At 40.5% G+C, this 11,909-nt stretch overlaps 1 protein-coding gene across 2 annotated transcripts; it reads right to left on the reverse strand.

Moving 5' to 3' along the window:
* Positions 1 to 553: 553 nt before the first annotated feature.
* PSMA1 (proteasome 20S subunit alpha 1) lies at positions 554 to 9,662 on the reverse strand. 2 transcript variants are annotated; one of them, XM_074885085.1, is made up of 10 exons: positions 9,535 to 9,662; positions 8,784 to 8,828; positions 6,470 to 6,571; positions 5,877 to 5,980; positions 4,952 to 5,040; positions 4,186 to 4,256; positions 3,133 to 3,262; positions 2,382 to 2,461; positions 1,401 to 1,505; positions 554 to 914 (listed from the first exon to the last, which is right to left on the reverse strand). In XM_074885085.1, the coding sequence occupies exons 1-10, from the start codon at positions 9,535 to 9,537 to the stop codon at positions 858 to 860; spliced, it is 786 nt and encodes a 261-aa protein (XP_074741186.1). In that variant the 5' UTR covers positions 9,538 to 9,662; the 3' UTR covers positions 554 to 857. The 2 variants fall into 2 exon arrangements, with proteins under 2 accessions (XP_074741186.1, XP_074741185.1); XM_074885084.1 differs by lacking the exon at positions 9,535 to 9,662 and adding an exon at positions 9,014 to 9,175.
* Positions 9,663 to 11,909: the final 2,247 nt, after the last annotated feature.

Genomic DNA, 11,909 nt, shown 5'->3' on the forward strand with positions numbered 1-11,909 from the left:
CGTGCAGGAGCTGGAGGGACAAAACCCCAGCGAGCCCGTTTATTCAGCAGCAGTGCAGAGACTGCACAGCTCAGGGGACCCATAACAGGAATTTTATGTGCTTCCCTCATTACATCAATTTAGGCCATTAGTGAGCTAAAAGTCCTTTGCTGCCCCATGGCCGGCTGATGGCTGTAAAGAAAGCAAGCGATGTAATTCAGTTCCAAACAAGCTGGGGTTTACTAAAGCAGAGAACTCAAACAACCAAAACACCAGCTGGTTGGCAGCTTCACGCTTCTTCAGCCTGCAATGTTTCTGGTAAACACTCATAACCAGAAATGTCTTTTCAAGTTAAGTTTGAGACAATGACACAAAACATGCTGCATCCTATTTGTTCTGCAAGTATTTTGTAGTTTCGTAGGTATTTTAGTCCTCTCAGTTCAACAGTTTCCAAGAGCACCACATTTACACATAGCAAGTGCGTGCTCACTCTGACAAATGGTCAAATACATGATGGCACCTTGTTTTTTGAACAGTCGTTTGGTCAGATTAAAAAAGCCAAACCCACAGCAGATTCCAAGAAAGTGATTTATTTCCACTTGTCCTTACAAGTTAAAGACAGTATGCTTTTCATTAAAAAACAGTATCATGTACTATTTAGAAAATGATTACACCTTTCTTGTCAAAGAAAACACACCCAGTTATGACCTCCTGTCTACCTTTTAAGGATAGGTGGGTTGGTTTCTTTCTTTTTTTAAGAGTAATCCTCAGAATGTATCAGCAGAAAACGCATATAGGTGAGGATAAAGTTACCAGCAAATGGATAAACGTTCCTGTAAAATTAGACATACGTTAACACAGAGGAACTCATCCACCAACTAGTGCTCCATCGGCTCCTCTGCCTTTTCTGCAGGTTCATCAGCAGGCGGAGCAGGCTTAAAGAGAAGAAAAGTATTTTAAGATGGCAGAAGACAACACTTGACAAATCAGCTTTATCATAGTTTGAGCATCACGAGTGGTAAACACAGCTCATGTCAGCAAACAGCTTACAAAGTAGTGTTACCCAAATTAAGCATGGAACAGAACAGAGATGGTAATTAGGAGACTAAGGATGCATCTTGTGACAGGCATGAGAAATGTATGTAACCACTTCTGTTGCAAAAAAGTAAAACCTTGTACTTGATCAAAGATAAGGAAAGAAGATGACATTGGAACAGCCGGGTGCCAATTCAACATAAGTTGATTTAATAAGCATCTTAGTCTCCAGCTAAGATAAGGTTTTCATATAGTAACTTCAAATTTTAAAAATCATGTTCTTAAAACTCTGCTAGAGTAGCAGAGAGCTAAATGACCTACCATGTTTATGTTAACAAAATGCTGTCTTTCAAGAAAGCCTATTTATTTGCATCTAAACCACACACCTTTCTCTGTGGTCTCTCCTCAAGACCTTCTAGGAATGGTGCTACATCATCATCGTCATAGATGGTAAACTCCATGTCTTTGCCAACAATTCCAATGGAAACATTCTGTGAAGCAAAGTTTTGAAAGAGGTGAGAAGTATTTTTCTGCAAATAACTCTGGTTTTACAGCTTTCTCTAGTGAAACAGAGTTCCCTCCTGTGATAAAGAGACTCCTTGTGCTGTTTGTGTCTACTTAAGTTAAAAATGAAATTTTGAGAGATACTCTGTAGATTGTACTAGGAAAGGAGAGGGAAGTGGATTTAGACCCCACAAAAGCTATCATGTTTCAGAATCTTGTAAGTAAAACCACTTTTCATGGGTTTCAATTTCTTTCATTTTTTTGTTTTTTTTAATAACAAACACAATTGTCCAAAATCACTTATTTTAATCTTATTTTCCATTTTCATTATTTTAAAAGTTCTGAAAACCAAGGTGGGCTAAGAATAGAAAAAATTAAACATGGAAAAGGGCAGATCAGTCACAAGCAGAACACCAATTAATTCATATCCTTAAAATTTTCCTGCTCAGTAGTTCAATTCATTGTCAGAAGTTTCTGCAACTTTCTGATGCTGGATACTCAATCAACTGTTTCTGCATTACCTTCCCTCACCTCCCAGATGAATTACTGACTGTGCTTACAATGCAAAGTTGTGATTCTAGTTGCATGTAATGTATCTTAAACACTGATCAAAGTTTAAAATAGAATGAAGCAACCAGGGAAACAACCTCTTGTTTAGAGAAAGTATCATTTTTGTTAAGCAACTTAAATCTGAGATAATTAAGGAAACTGTAGATAAACTGGTGACATGAAATGAGCATGATATTATCTACCAGTACTCAGCTTCCAAACTGCAGTGCCAGCCATACTTTACATGAATTTTGTCACAATAATTTCTATAAGAGTGACAGTAAAATTTCTTGGTAAGAAAACCTAGCGTTTACCTTGGTGGTCAGATCCTGTTCAGCAGGAAGAGTCTCTCTCAGGGCACGCAGTCCATGTTTAACTAGCTCATTTAGATTACCTTAAAATGAAATCAGAAAGACATTTACAAACTATATGGCATTACCTCTGGACACTCATTTCCTCTTCTTCCCATCCCTAATTGACAACGAGACAATCAGCTTGGCTAACCTGACTTCCAGAGCTCCTCTCCTTTCTGGTACTGAACACAGAGTTGGTTATAAAAGTATTCCTTGAGAAACCAGTCCTTCCCTACATTTGAGGTCAAATGCACCTGATTTTGGCACCTGCCTTGCCTCCAGTGCAGTGATAATAATTTCCCCCCCCCCCAAGCAGCTACTCAATAGCATCCTCATCACAATTTCATACAAAAATACATTCACCGTTTTAAATGTACCACCTAAATACCTGGCCTGACATACTATCCCTGCTCTGATATGGAAAGAATTGTACTTTCCCTGGGTTAAAACAGGCAGAGGCCTTTTACTTTTTTCTCTGCTCTTTTGAGCACAACTTCTTCTTTTCATTAGATATAATAAGCATCCAGATATTAAGACATGAAAATCTATAATGTTTTCTCTACCATTATGTCTTCATGCAGATTTACACTTACACTAAACTTGGCTCCCAAAATTTACCTTTCTATCTTACTAAATGCAAACCAGCAGCACAGTAGCAGAAAGTAAGCTGTATAAATTGATGAATACCATTAGACAGGGTTCCATTACTCACAGTCAGTAAATTCAGCCATGTGTCTCTCCAAGTAAGTTCGCGCTGACTGTGAACGAGCACCAATGGACATTGCTTTGCAGTCAAAATAGTTTGCAGAGGGACAAGTCTGGAAAATATGAGGACCCATATCCTACAAAGCGAGAAAAAAACCCCACAGAATGTAAAACAAATATAAAAATTCATACCAAGTCTGCTGCTGGAACACATGCTATTTTCTAAACCAGTTTTGCTTCATGGTACATTGCAGAGATTATATGTATGCATATAAATACTTTATATTGCTTATCATATCACTGTTCTTACACAATTCCTTCAAAACTACTGTAAAAAAATAATAATGTAAAAAAAAAATATCTTTCTTTACACTTTGTTTGTTAAAATGCAGGTTTTATGTGGGCAGGATAGCTGGCACCAAAACTGTTTCTCTGTTCCATTAACTGTACCACGCTTATGTATGCTTCCCACTTTGTGTCTTGCAGCAGATATTTTACACACATTCCACCTTATTTGCACAAAAGTAAAAACCTGCTGTAGACTTAAGCATGCCATGCAAGATTTCAGGCAAGATGACAATTTCCTTCAACCTTCCTCATGTTAAAAATTTTGAGGGCAGAGATTCTGTGTGTGCTGCATTAAGCAAACTGTTGTTGCTAAACAAGTGAGAGGCCAGTGATGACTTCCACATCCATTTTTCATAAGAAGTATTTAAAATGATAGTTTGTAATGCTTCATAAGCAATAGTAAAAGAATTACTGTCATCATGGGATCAATAATTTGATCCCTTAAAACATAATTTTTGCAGTATCTCGTTTTGCACCTTAAAATAACTAGTTTTTCATTTCTACAAATGTACACTCCAAATGTAGGTAGGATTAGCTATGAACATTTTTAAAAGTTACGTTTTAGGGTAAGACACAGAAAATTATTTCCTTATTCAGAGAATTTTGATGAGTCTGCCTCTTCCATCGTCCCCTCTTAACATCTATTTGTTGTATAAAATTGCATTAAGCACATTTTCTTTTAGATCAATAGCAACTAGCACAGCTTACTTACATCATAACCTGCAATGAGCAGTCCTACACCATACGGTCTTCTGCCATAACGCTGCGTTGGTATCTGGGTTTCTTAAGCAAGCTAAGGAAACAATCTCAAAGTAACATGTTAATTACCCAAAACATTTTCCTAAGTCAAGCAGAGATGCACCAAAATCATTATATAGTCTTTGCAAACCTTTCTGCAGGAGCGAAAGATATGTTCAAAAGAAGCAGATCTCATAACTTATTTGGAATACCAACTTCTTTTTCACTGAAAGAAAATTTATCAATTACCTTCCAGGAAAAACCGAGTGCTGCATTCAAGCAAGTAATATAAACAATTCACCTAATGCTGCACACTTATATAATTTCTTATCCCTTTGAACTTTTTCTAGGCACCTGACAATGCCTCCGCTGTGTTCCATTCAGAGATAGAAGCTGCCACAGAAAAAAAATAAAATCTGAGCAAGCAGGTACAATCCAGTAGATGATCATACTTTGAATAGTGCAGTCATCTTTCCTCCCCCACCTCCAGAGGCATGGGGCTGTGTAACAGAACAGTGTCATGTTAAACGTGGCGTAGCACTATACTGCTTCTCTACCAGTTCAGTGCATGTAATAGGATATTCTCTAACAGAGTAGACAACAAGCCATGTGAATAAAGAAATGTCGAATTAACTTTTTCAATTTAATACAACTTTTAAGCTGTGATATATGAAAAACATTTTACGAACAAGTAAAAAGCTATAAAACTGTTACAAGTGTAAAAAAAAAAAAAAGGATACTGCTTCCAATTAATGACACTAGGCGAGAAACTGGAAGAGGTCTATCAAACACAAATCTAGAATCCAGACACTCCTGACGCATGAAATTGCTAGGAGGAGAGAAGAAAAACAAAGAAAAAAAAAAAATCAAACCAGTTCACAGATCAAAGTCACAATGAGTTTGAGTCAATACTTGTCTGCTCAGGTAAGCATTTTTGTTTCAGCATTGCTTGTTGAGAAAAAGGGTCAAAGGCATTATATAATTTCATTTCATCATGACCTATAATTGTTATTTAGAAAGTTGACCACAGGTTTGGAAGAGTATTATAGTATTTCAGTCATACAAATGCAAAGAAGGTAGAAGTTCACACAGGCAACAAACAGATCATCTGCAAAAAGCCACAGTTAAATGGTAACATTTCTTTGTAACACTACAGCAATTAAAATTTATTTTAGAAATTCTTCCTATGCCTTGTTTGTCCTTTCCTATCAAACTGAGGAATGCTCCTCCTTCTGTGTACTTTTACTCATCTGATGAAACTATGTAACCAGCAGGTAAAAGCAAGCCCCTCTGAAGCCAACACATATAGCAGCAAGTGTTTTTAATAACTTTCTTAAATATGTGTACGCAGAAGCAGCTGATAGAGGGAAATACGTGATGCACTTTCTCAGACTGCTTGGAAACCCCATCACGCCGAGAAAACCAGACAGGACTGTCTTACTAGTAACAAAACCAAAGAGCAAAATTTTGGGCCAAACAAATGAGATTTCTGCCAAATAGTTAAAAATCTGCCAGAATTCCATGCTGAGGTCTTTGGCATAGTACAACAGAGCAGTAAGTCAAGACTAATCCTTAGCTGACCGGAAAAGTTCATTTGCAATAGTCTACAAATGAACTTTCACTCCTTATTGCAGAACTGTGTATGTCAACAGCTGAGATACTCACCACAAGAGTCTTGCATCAGCAGTAAGTCCAGCAATTGAGATACCAATATGGTTGTCAACGTACAGGATTTTTTTCTGATGAGCTGCCAGCTCAGACTGTGCTCTCTACACATAAAAGGAGAAAGCTATGTGGCAGACTGAACAGTTTGCCAAGCACTGTGGAGAAATCTGCTAACATTTATAGCAAGAATTGAATATGATCATGAAACAATAAAAAATTCAATTTATAAACTTGCAACAGAAGACAAGAAAAACCTAATTCCACTTCAGTAGGAAACTGTCAGAATGAAAGAAAGACCAGACACTCACTCAAGCTTTGGGAAAATAAATAGTTTTACTACTTAATAACTAATTAAAAAAAATGGGAGCGCATCTTTTTAAGGGGAAAAAAAAAATCTTTCACTCACTTCCTTCATTTTGTGAAAGTCTGCTTTGCATAGGTACTGAAAATATTTATAGTTCTATACTGGTACTCAAGCAAAAGGAAACTGGGATTGCATTTACATTACATATAAAAGTTGACTGTGCAAAACTAACTTGCCAAACCAAAACTTTTCTACTAACGTTATCCCGAGAACATAGTTTTGAAGTTACCTTGAGAGCAACCAGAACAGCATGTGTTTTCGACTTCAGCCCCACAGTAGCTGAGCCTTGTTTCACAGCTTCCATGGCATATTCTATTTGATGAATTCGGCCCTACAGAATAAAATCAAAGGTAATCACTCTAAAGTTAATCCTCTGTATCAATCTGCAATGGGTTTTGATTTTCATACCTTTGATTTCCCCCACAACAGGTACACTTACTGCATAACAGTTTAAACCTACCACCACCAGACTTCCTCAATTATCTTCTGTAAACACCTCACCATTAACCCACAAAAATCTGGCCATCTCTGAGCCACTTATGACTGCCTACAAAAAAACCAGGAAAACTAAAAAGAAAGGGTGAATAATCTTGATGTTATAAGAATCAGAAGACTTTTGTCACTGTCTTCAGAGGAATCAGTATTTGACTCAATGTAACTGAAAGACAGAACTTCCAGCTGAAGTTGGATGCTTAACTTTTAATCGAGTTTCCTGAAGAAATGAGTCTTAAGCAATTTTTGTGTCTCACCATCCATTCCCTAATAACTTCTGAACAAGTTATTAGTCAACTGCAGTAAAGTCTGAAAGAGGAGTAGAGGTCTCGAAGACAATTAAGTGCCTGCAAGTTCTGCAAAGGCAGCCCGGAGCTTTGCAGAAAAATAAGACAATGCCCTTTTAATGCAACCACCGAGGGCAAAGTAGCTAATTTTCTGCACTGTAGTTGGCCAGCCTACATCAAACAGCCAGCACACTCACTGCTACTGTGCAAGTACTGGAATTATTAACCGCAGCACACAGCTGCATCCTACCAGTTGTGATGGAGTGGAATGTAGTAGCTGTTATAGTGAAATGCACTGGGGATAATCTACAGGAGATCACCTTCTATTAAGTTGTTGGGGTTATTTTTGGTAAAAGGTTTTTGATTTATTTAGAGAAATACAAAGTACACTAGATGCTTAAAATATGCTAACGTTCCATTTCATCCACGAATTTATAGCAGTACAGAATCACTGTGACTTGTCCAACATGTATTTATCAACTTCCATGAATGACTTGCAAGGCTGTACAAGCGTGAAACCCCTTCTGGCCTTGAACTACATATTTCCTTTTCTTTACAACAATATTTGAAAGCATCTCCCAAAAAAATATGATTATTCTTTGCTCCTGTATTAACAATGCTAAGAATTATTATGGTATCATATCACTGTCTCACCTGCAGGAATGTATGGAGGAAAATTGCAGCACAGTAGCAATTTAAAATGTCTTTATAAAAAAAGGCATCAACACTGTTCAGATTTTCAAGGCAATTTATGAGAAAAATAGAAATTAGTGTTGTGGATGACTTCCCAATAGCTACTAAAAGTCTCAACAGAATGTTAAGTTTTAAAAGTAATTTTCAAACTAACAGATAGATTAAAAAAATTGAAAATTAAAGTTCCTGATATAGAATCTACCAGAGAAACACAATCATTAGAAAGGATGAAACTAGTTCAAAGCCATCTACAGCTATCATACTATTGACTAAAGAACATTCAAATATTCAAGTGTCTTCATATAGGATGGAAAGTACAAAACATGCTCCGTTACAATGCATGTTGAAAATGTATCTTTTAAAAAATACTACTGCACGATGAAGATTTTGAGGAGTAATACAAACCCACAAACTAATGATATATAAACTTTACGCTAATACAATTTGCTATTTGCATTTAAAATAAATCTTTAGTTTTGCTAAATCTAGAAATTAGTCAATTTTCAAGACTGATTTTCCGTAAGTATCCCTAAACTTAAACCATAAGTTTACAATCCTTCCCAACTGTAAACTAAATAGTTCCTTGCCAGTAGCTAGCTAGTGAATAAAAGACAGAATAACCTAGCAGTAGCCTAACACTGGGGAGATTTAAGCTCAGTTTCATACTTTTTCATACCTTACTTACCAACTTTTTATTATAGGTCTGTAAATTGACCATAGAACCACAGAACAGTTTGGGTTGGAAGGGACCTTTAAAGGTGATCTAATTCCAACCCCCAACGATGACAGCATCTATTTTGTACCTCATAGGTACATTCAGAAAGCAACTGCCTTATGTACTCTGAGGTAACCAGGCCCATCTAAGCATCATTCAGGTTCACACATTAGAAGCTCAGAGATGTGCCAGTGGCTTTCTAGAAAGCTACAGCCTACAAAACACGAAGGGAGCAGACTGCGGTAAGCTTTAGGCACCTGAACACAACCTATACTGTCGTGATACGACTGCTGCAAGAGGGAAGGAAAACCAAAAAGCAAGTAACAAGCCAGTCAGGAAGCTCATAAAGATTTTACCTGTGGGCTCCAAACTGTGACATCATTGTCATACTGGTTGCGAAACTAGAACGAACAAAATAAAATCTATTAGTGCAACTAATAAGCAGGCAGAAAGAGCACTCCCGAGCGAAGTTCTGGGCGTTTTCTTTACGGAGCCTTTGACGCGAAGTATTTGTTCGCAGGCCCGGAACAGGGGACCGTTCTCCGGCCCAGTCTCCCCGCATGCCGGAGAAAGAGCCCCCACTTACCGGGCGGCACAAGCCCGAAGCCGGAGCGCAGCGAGCCCGCTGCCGCGCCCCGACACGGCGGGGGACCAGCATTCAGAAGCGCAAGACCCCGGTGTCCGTGCGGGGGAGGGCCGCTGCCTGCCCGCTCCCCGCCGGTACGGCCGCGGGAAGCCCTGCCGGGCCCAGGACGCCACTCAGCCCGTTCCGGGGCAGCCATGACCCACCTCTCTGCAGCGTCACGCCGGCCCGGGCCGAAGGGGTCGCGCCCCACCGCCGCCGCTGCGCCCGCCTCCCGCCCTCCCCGGGCACCACGGCCCCGCCGAGGGGAGCGCGGCCGCTCCCTTCCCCGGGCAGTCCCGGGCCCCGGCGGCGAGGCCCAGGCTCAGCCCCGGCCCGCGGCCAGCCCGGCCCCGCATGGCCCGGGAACTGCTTACTCACGGCCGCGTTCCCTCCTTCTCGCCCTCCCGCCTGCCTACCGCGCTCGCTCCGCAGCCCGGGCACGGGGCGCGGGGGTGCCCCGGCCCGGCCCGGCCGCCCCTCACCATCCTCCTTCCCCCGACAGCGACGCGGGCTCCGGGGCAGCGAGGCGGGACCGCTCCGGCAGCGATCGCTCTGGACTAGAAGCGGCCAAGCAGCACGAGCCGCACCCCGAGTCATCGATCGACCGCGCCCCGCCCCGTCCCTGGAGCGCGCGGTCCCGGGCGGGTCCCGCCCCAGCGGCGCATGCGCAGTCCCCCGGGAGCGCCGGGCGGCCCGAGCGGGCGGCGCCTGCAGCGGCCTCTCGAGCGCCGGCGGGCCTCGGCGCCGCGGGGAGGGAGCCCGGAGCCGCCGTGCCGGCCTCCCCCGGCACGCGGGGGCGCTGCGGACGCTGCCCTGTTCATGGGCCGCTTTCTGGCGCCGTCCCCCCTCAGGGCTCAGAACCGGGCAGCTGCTCTGCGCGGAAGGTCCCGAGGGGCTCCCTTCAGCCTGCCTTGCCTGTGCTGCTTACGGTTCGGCTTCTCTTCCTCAGAACCATGCAGCACGTCTCTTAAGATTCCTGTGTGCAAATTTCATTGCTTGAGGAAAACTTGCATTGTGGAATTTGAAATGAATTTACTTTTCGTACTAAAACTCAATGGTAGCCATCTTACTGGCTTTGAAAAAGCTGTAGCATTTTGAAAATGGCTAAAGATAAAGGCACGTAAAATAGGATTCATGTGCTATTAATTGCCTTTTCTTTGAGAAAATTCCCTCTTTGTTCTTCATGTCCGCAGGATTCAAAGAGCATGGGAACAAACAATTGTTAACAGCCATTGTTACAAGTATGTTTTAGGTTATATGAACCTTAGCTACAGATAGAAGTACGTATGGATAAACTCAATCGCAGTTACTCTTTAAAAAATGATTAAAAAAACCCCCACCGCTGCCAAGTTCATAAAAGCTGCTCCTAAAACAGCTGTGAGGATTTGTTCACTGAATTGTGAGTTTGTTGCACGGATGCACACACATGCTCAGAAAGGTACTGTAGAACCATTAATACGAGGTTTGTACCGGTTTACCCCTCACTTATTTTTTCCACTCTGAGGCAAAATCTGTAGCTGCCGAGAAAGGGGTATCTCTGTGGACTGCACATGTGTCGCACCGATCTTGTGTAGACAGTGAGCATACGAATGGGACCTCTTGCTTCAGGAGGCCACGAAGTCCAATCCTACCTGTTCTAAAACCACTAGAAGAAGGTTTTAAAGCTGTATTTCAGCCGTTGCCCTTTTATCACAAGCATGCAGTTTATGAAGGGGTGTGCTTCCCAAAACTGCAGTGAAGTTTTCATACAGTGTCCAGGATAACAACGCTTATGAGCTTAAGCAGTTCAGGGTAAAAAAAACAAATGAAGGCAGTTTGGTGAGACTAAAACAACAGCCACAGTTAATCAGATGTAGCAGACTGGAAATCCTCTTATATTTCTGTTTTGGAAAAAAAAAAAACAACGGGTACAGGAAGTCTCTGAAATTATATAAAGCTAAATGAGAACCACTATTATGAATTATGTTAGAAAAATATTACTATGTCTTTCTTAATTACAGCTAAGATGTGATTAAATTTCTAAATGGGTCTTTTTGCTTTCAATGATAAAAAACTACAAGTGCTTAACAAAAATTAATTGCTTACAGGAGCTCTTATTTTGGACAATGTAAAATATTTTTATATAGCTGTAACTAAAAAGTGAGTTAAAAATTACTATGAGAACTCCTCTATAGGGTTGCATCACTCAAGCATTATGACAAAAGAGAATCAATTAATACTGTATTGATACGTTTTAATTTTTTAAACAAGTATCCAGCTGCTGAAGTCACAGCCATTAAAGTCAAACTAGTACTCTATCACCTTTTGACTGCTGCAGAACCAATGACACATTTCTCTTACCACTGGAGAATTTTCTCTTTTTCCCTGGAGAGGGCTACAGTGTTGTCTAAAACAAAAAAAAAATCTAAACAGACTGATTTAAATGATCTAACTTGGTTTGTTATTTTTAAGCTTTCCGATTAATAAAAAATCATTTGATCTGAAATAAGTTCTTTTCTTCAACATTACTTGATGTGCACTGAAACAGGATATATAAACATTTTAAGTGAGCTGAACAGCTTTCAAGTTTCACTGAACTTGCAGTAAATATTCGCGTAGTCTCTGCTATAATGCCATTCTGTAATAACTTCCTACAGTGATAAGAGACTCCCTAAGATCCGTTTACTCCACCTACAGTAACAGAACAATAGACAGATATTTCCTCTCTTTTGGCAAAATTGTTCATTTTGATAGAAGACTAAACTATGCCAAGACTTTCTATTGTTCTGTATACATACAGCAAGTAATGTTAGGAACCACGATTTTAGTGATAAAAAGGCAAGATTTGTAAAAGCTTCACACAGAAAGTTGGTAAAAG

This window comes from Strix uralensis, chromosome 15, assembly GCF_047716275.1.
Source record: "Strix uralensis isolate ZFMK-TIS-50842 chromosome 15, bStrUra1, whole genome shotgun sequence".
NCBI classification, from domain to species: domain Eukaryota; kingdom Metazoa; phylum Chordata; class Aves; order Strigiformes; family Strigidae; genus Strix; species Strix uralensis.

Bases quoted from the DNA above. Each gene is read 5' to 3' on its own strand.
- PSMA1 (XM_074885084.1), bottom strand. From the start codon at position 9,085: ATGCTGGTCCCCCGCCGTGTCGGGGCGCGGCAGCGGGCTCGCTGCGCT. The intron at 5,981-6,469 runs GTAACTTCAAAA...TTTTATGTGTAG, and splicing joins CTGTTCTGGTTGCTCTCAAG to AGAGCACAGTCTGAGCTGGC. The intron at 1,506-2,381 runs GTAAACGCTAGG...TTTGCTTCACAG, and splicing joins AACAGGATCTGACCACCAAG to AATGTTTCCATTGGAATTGT.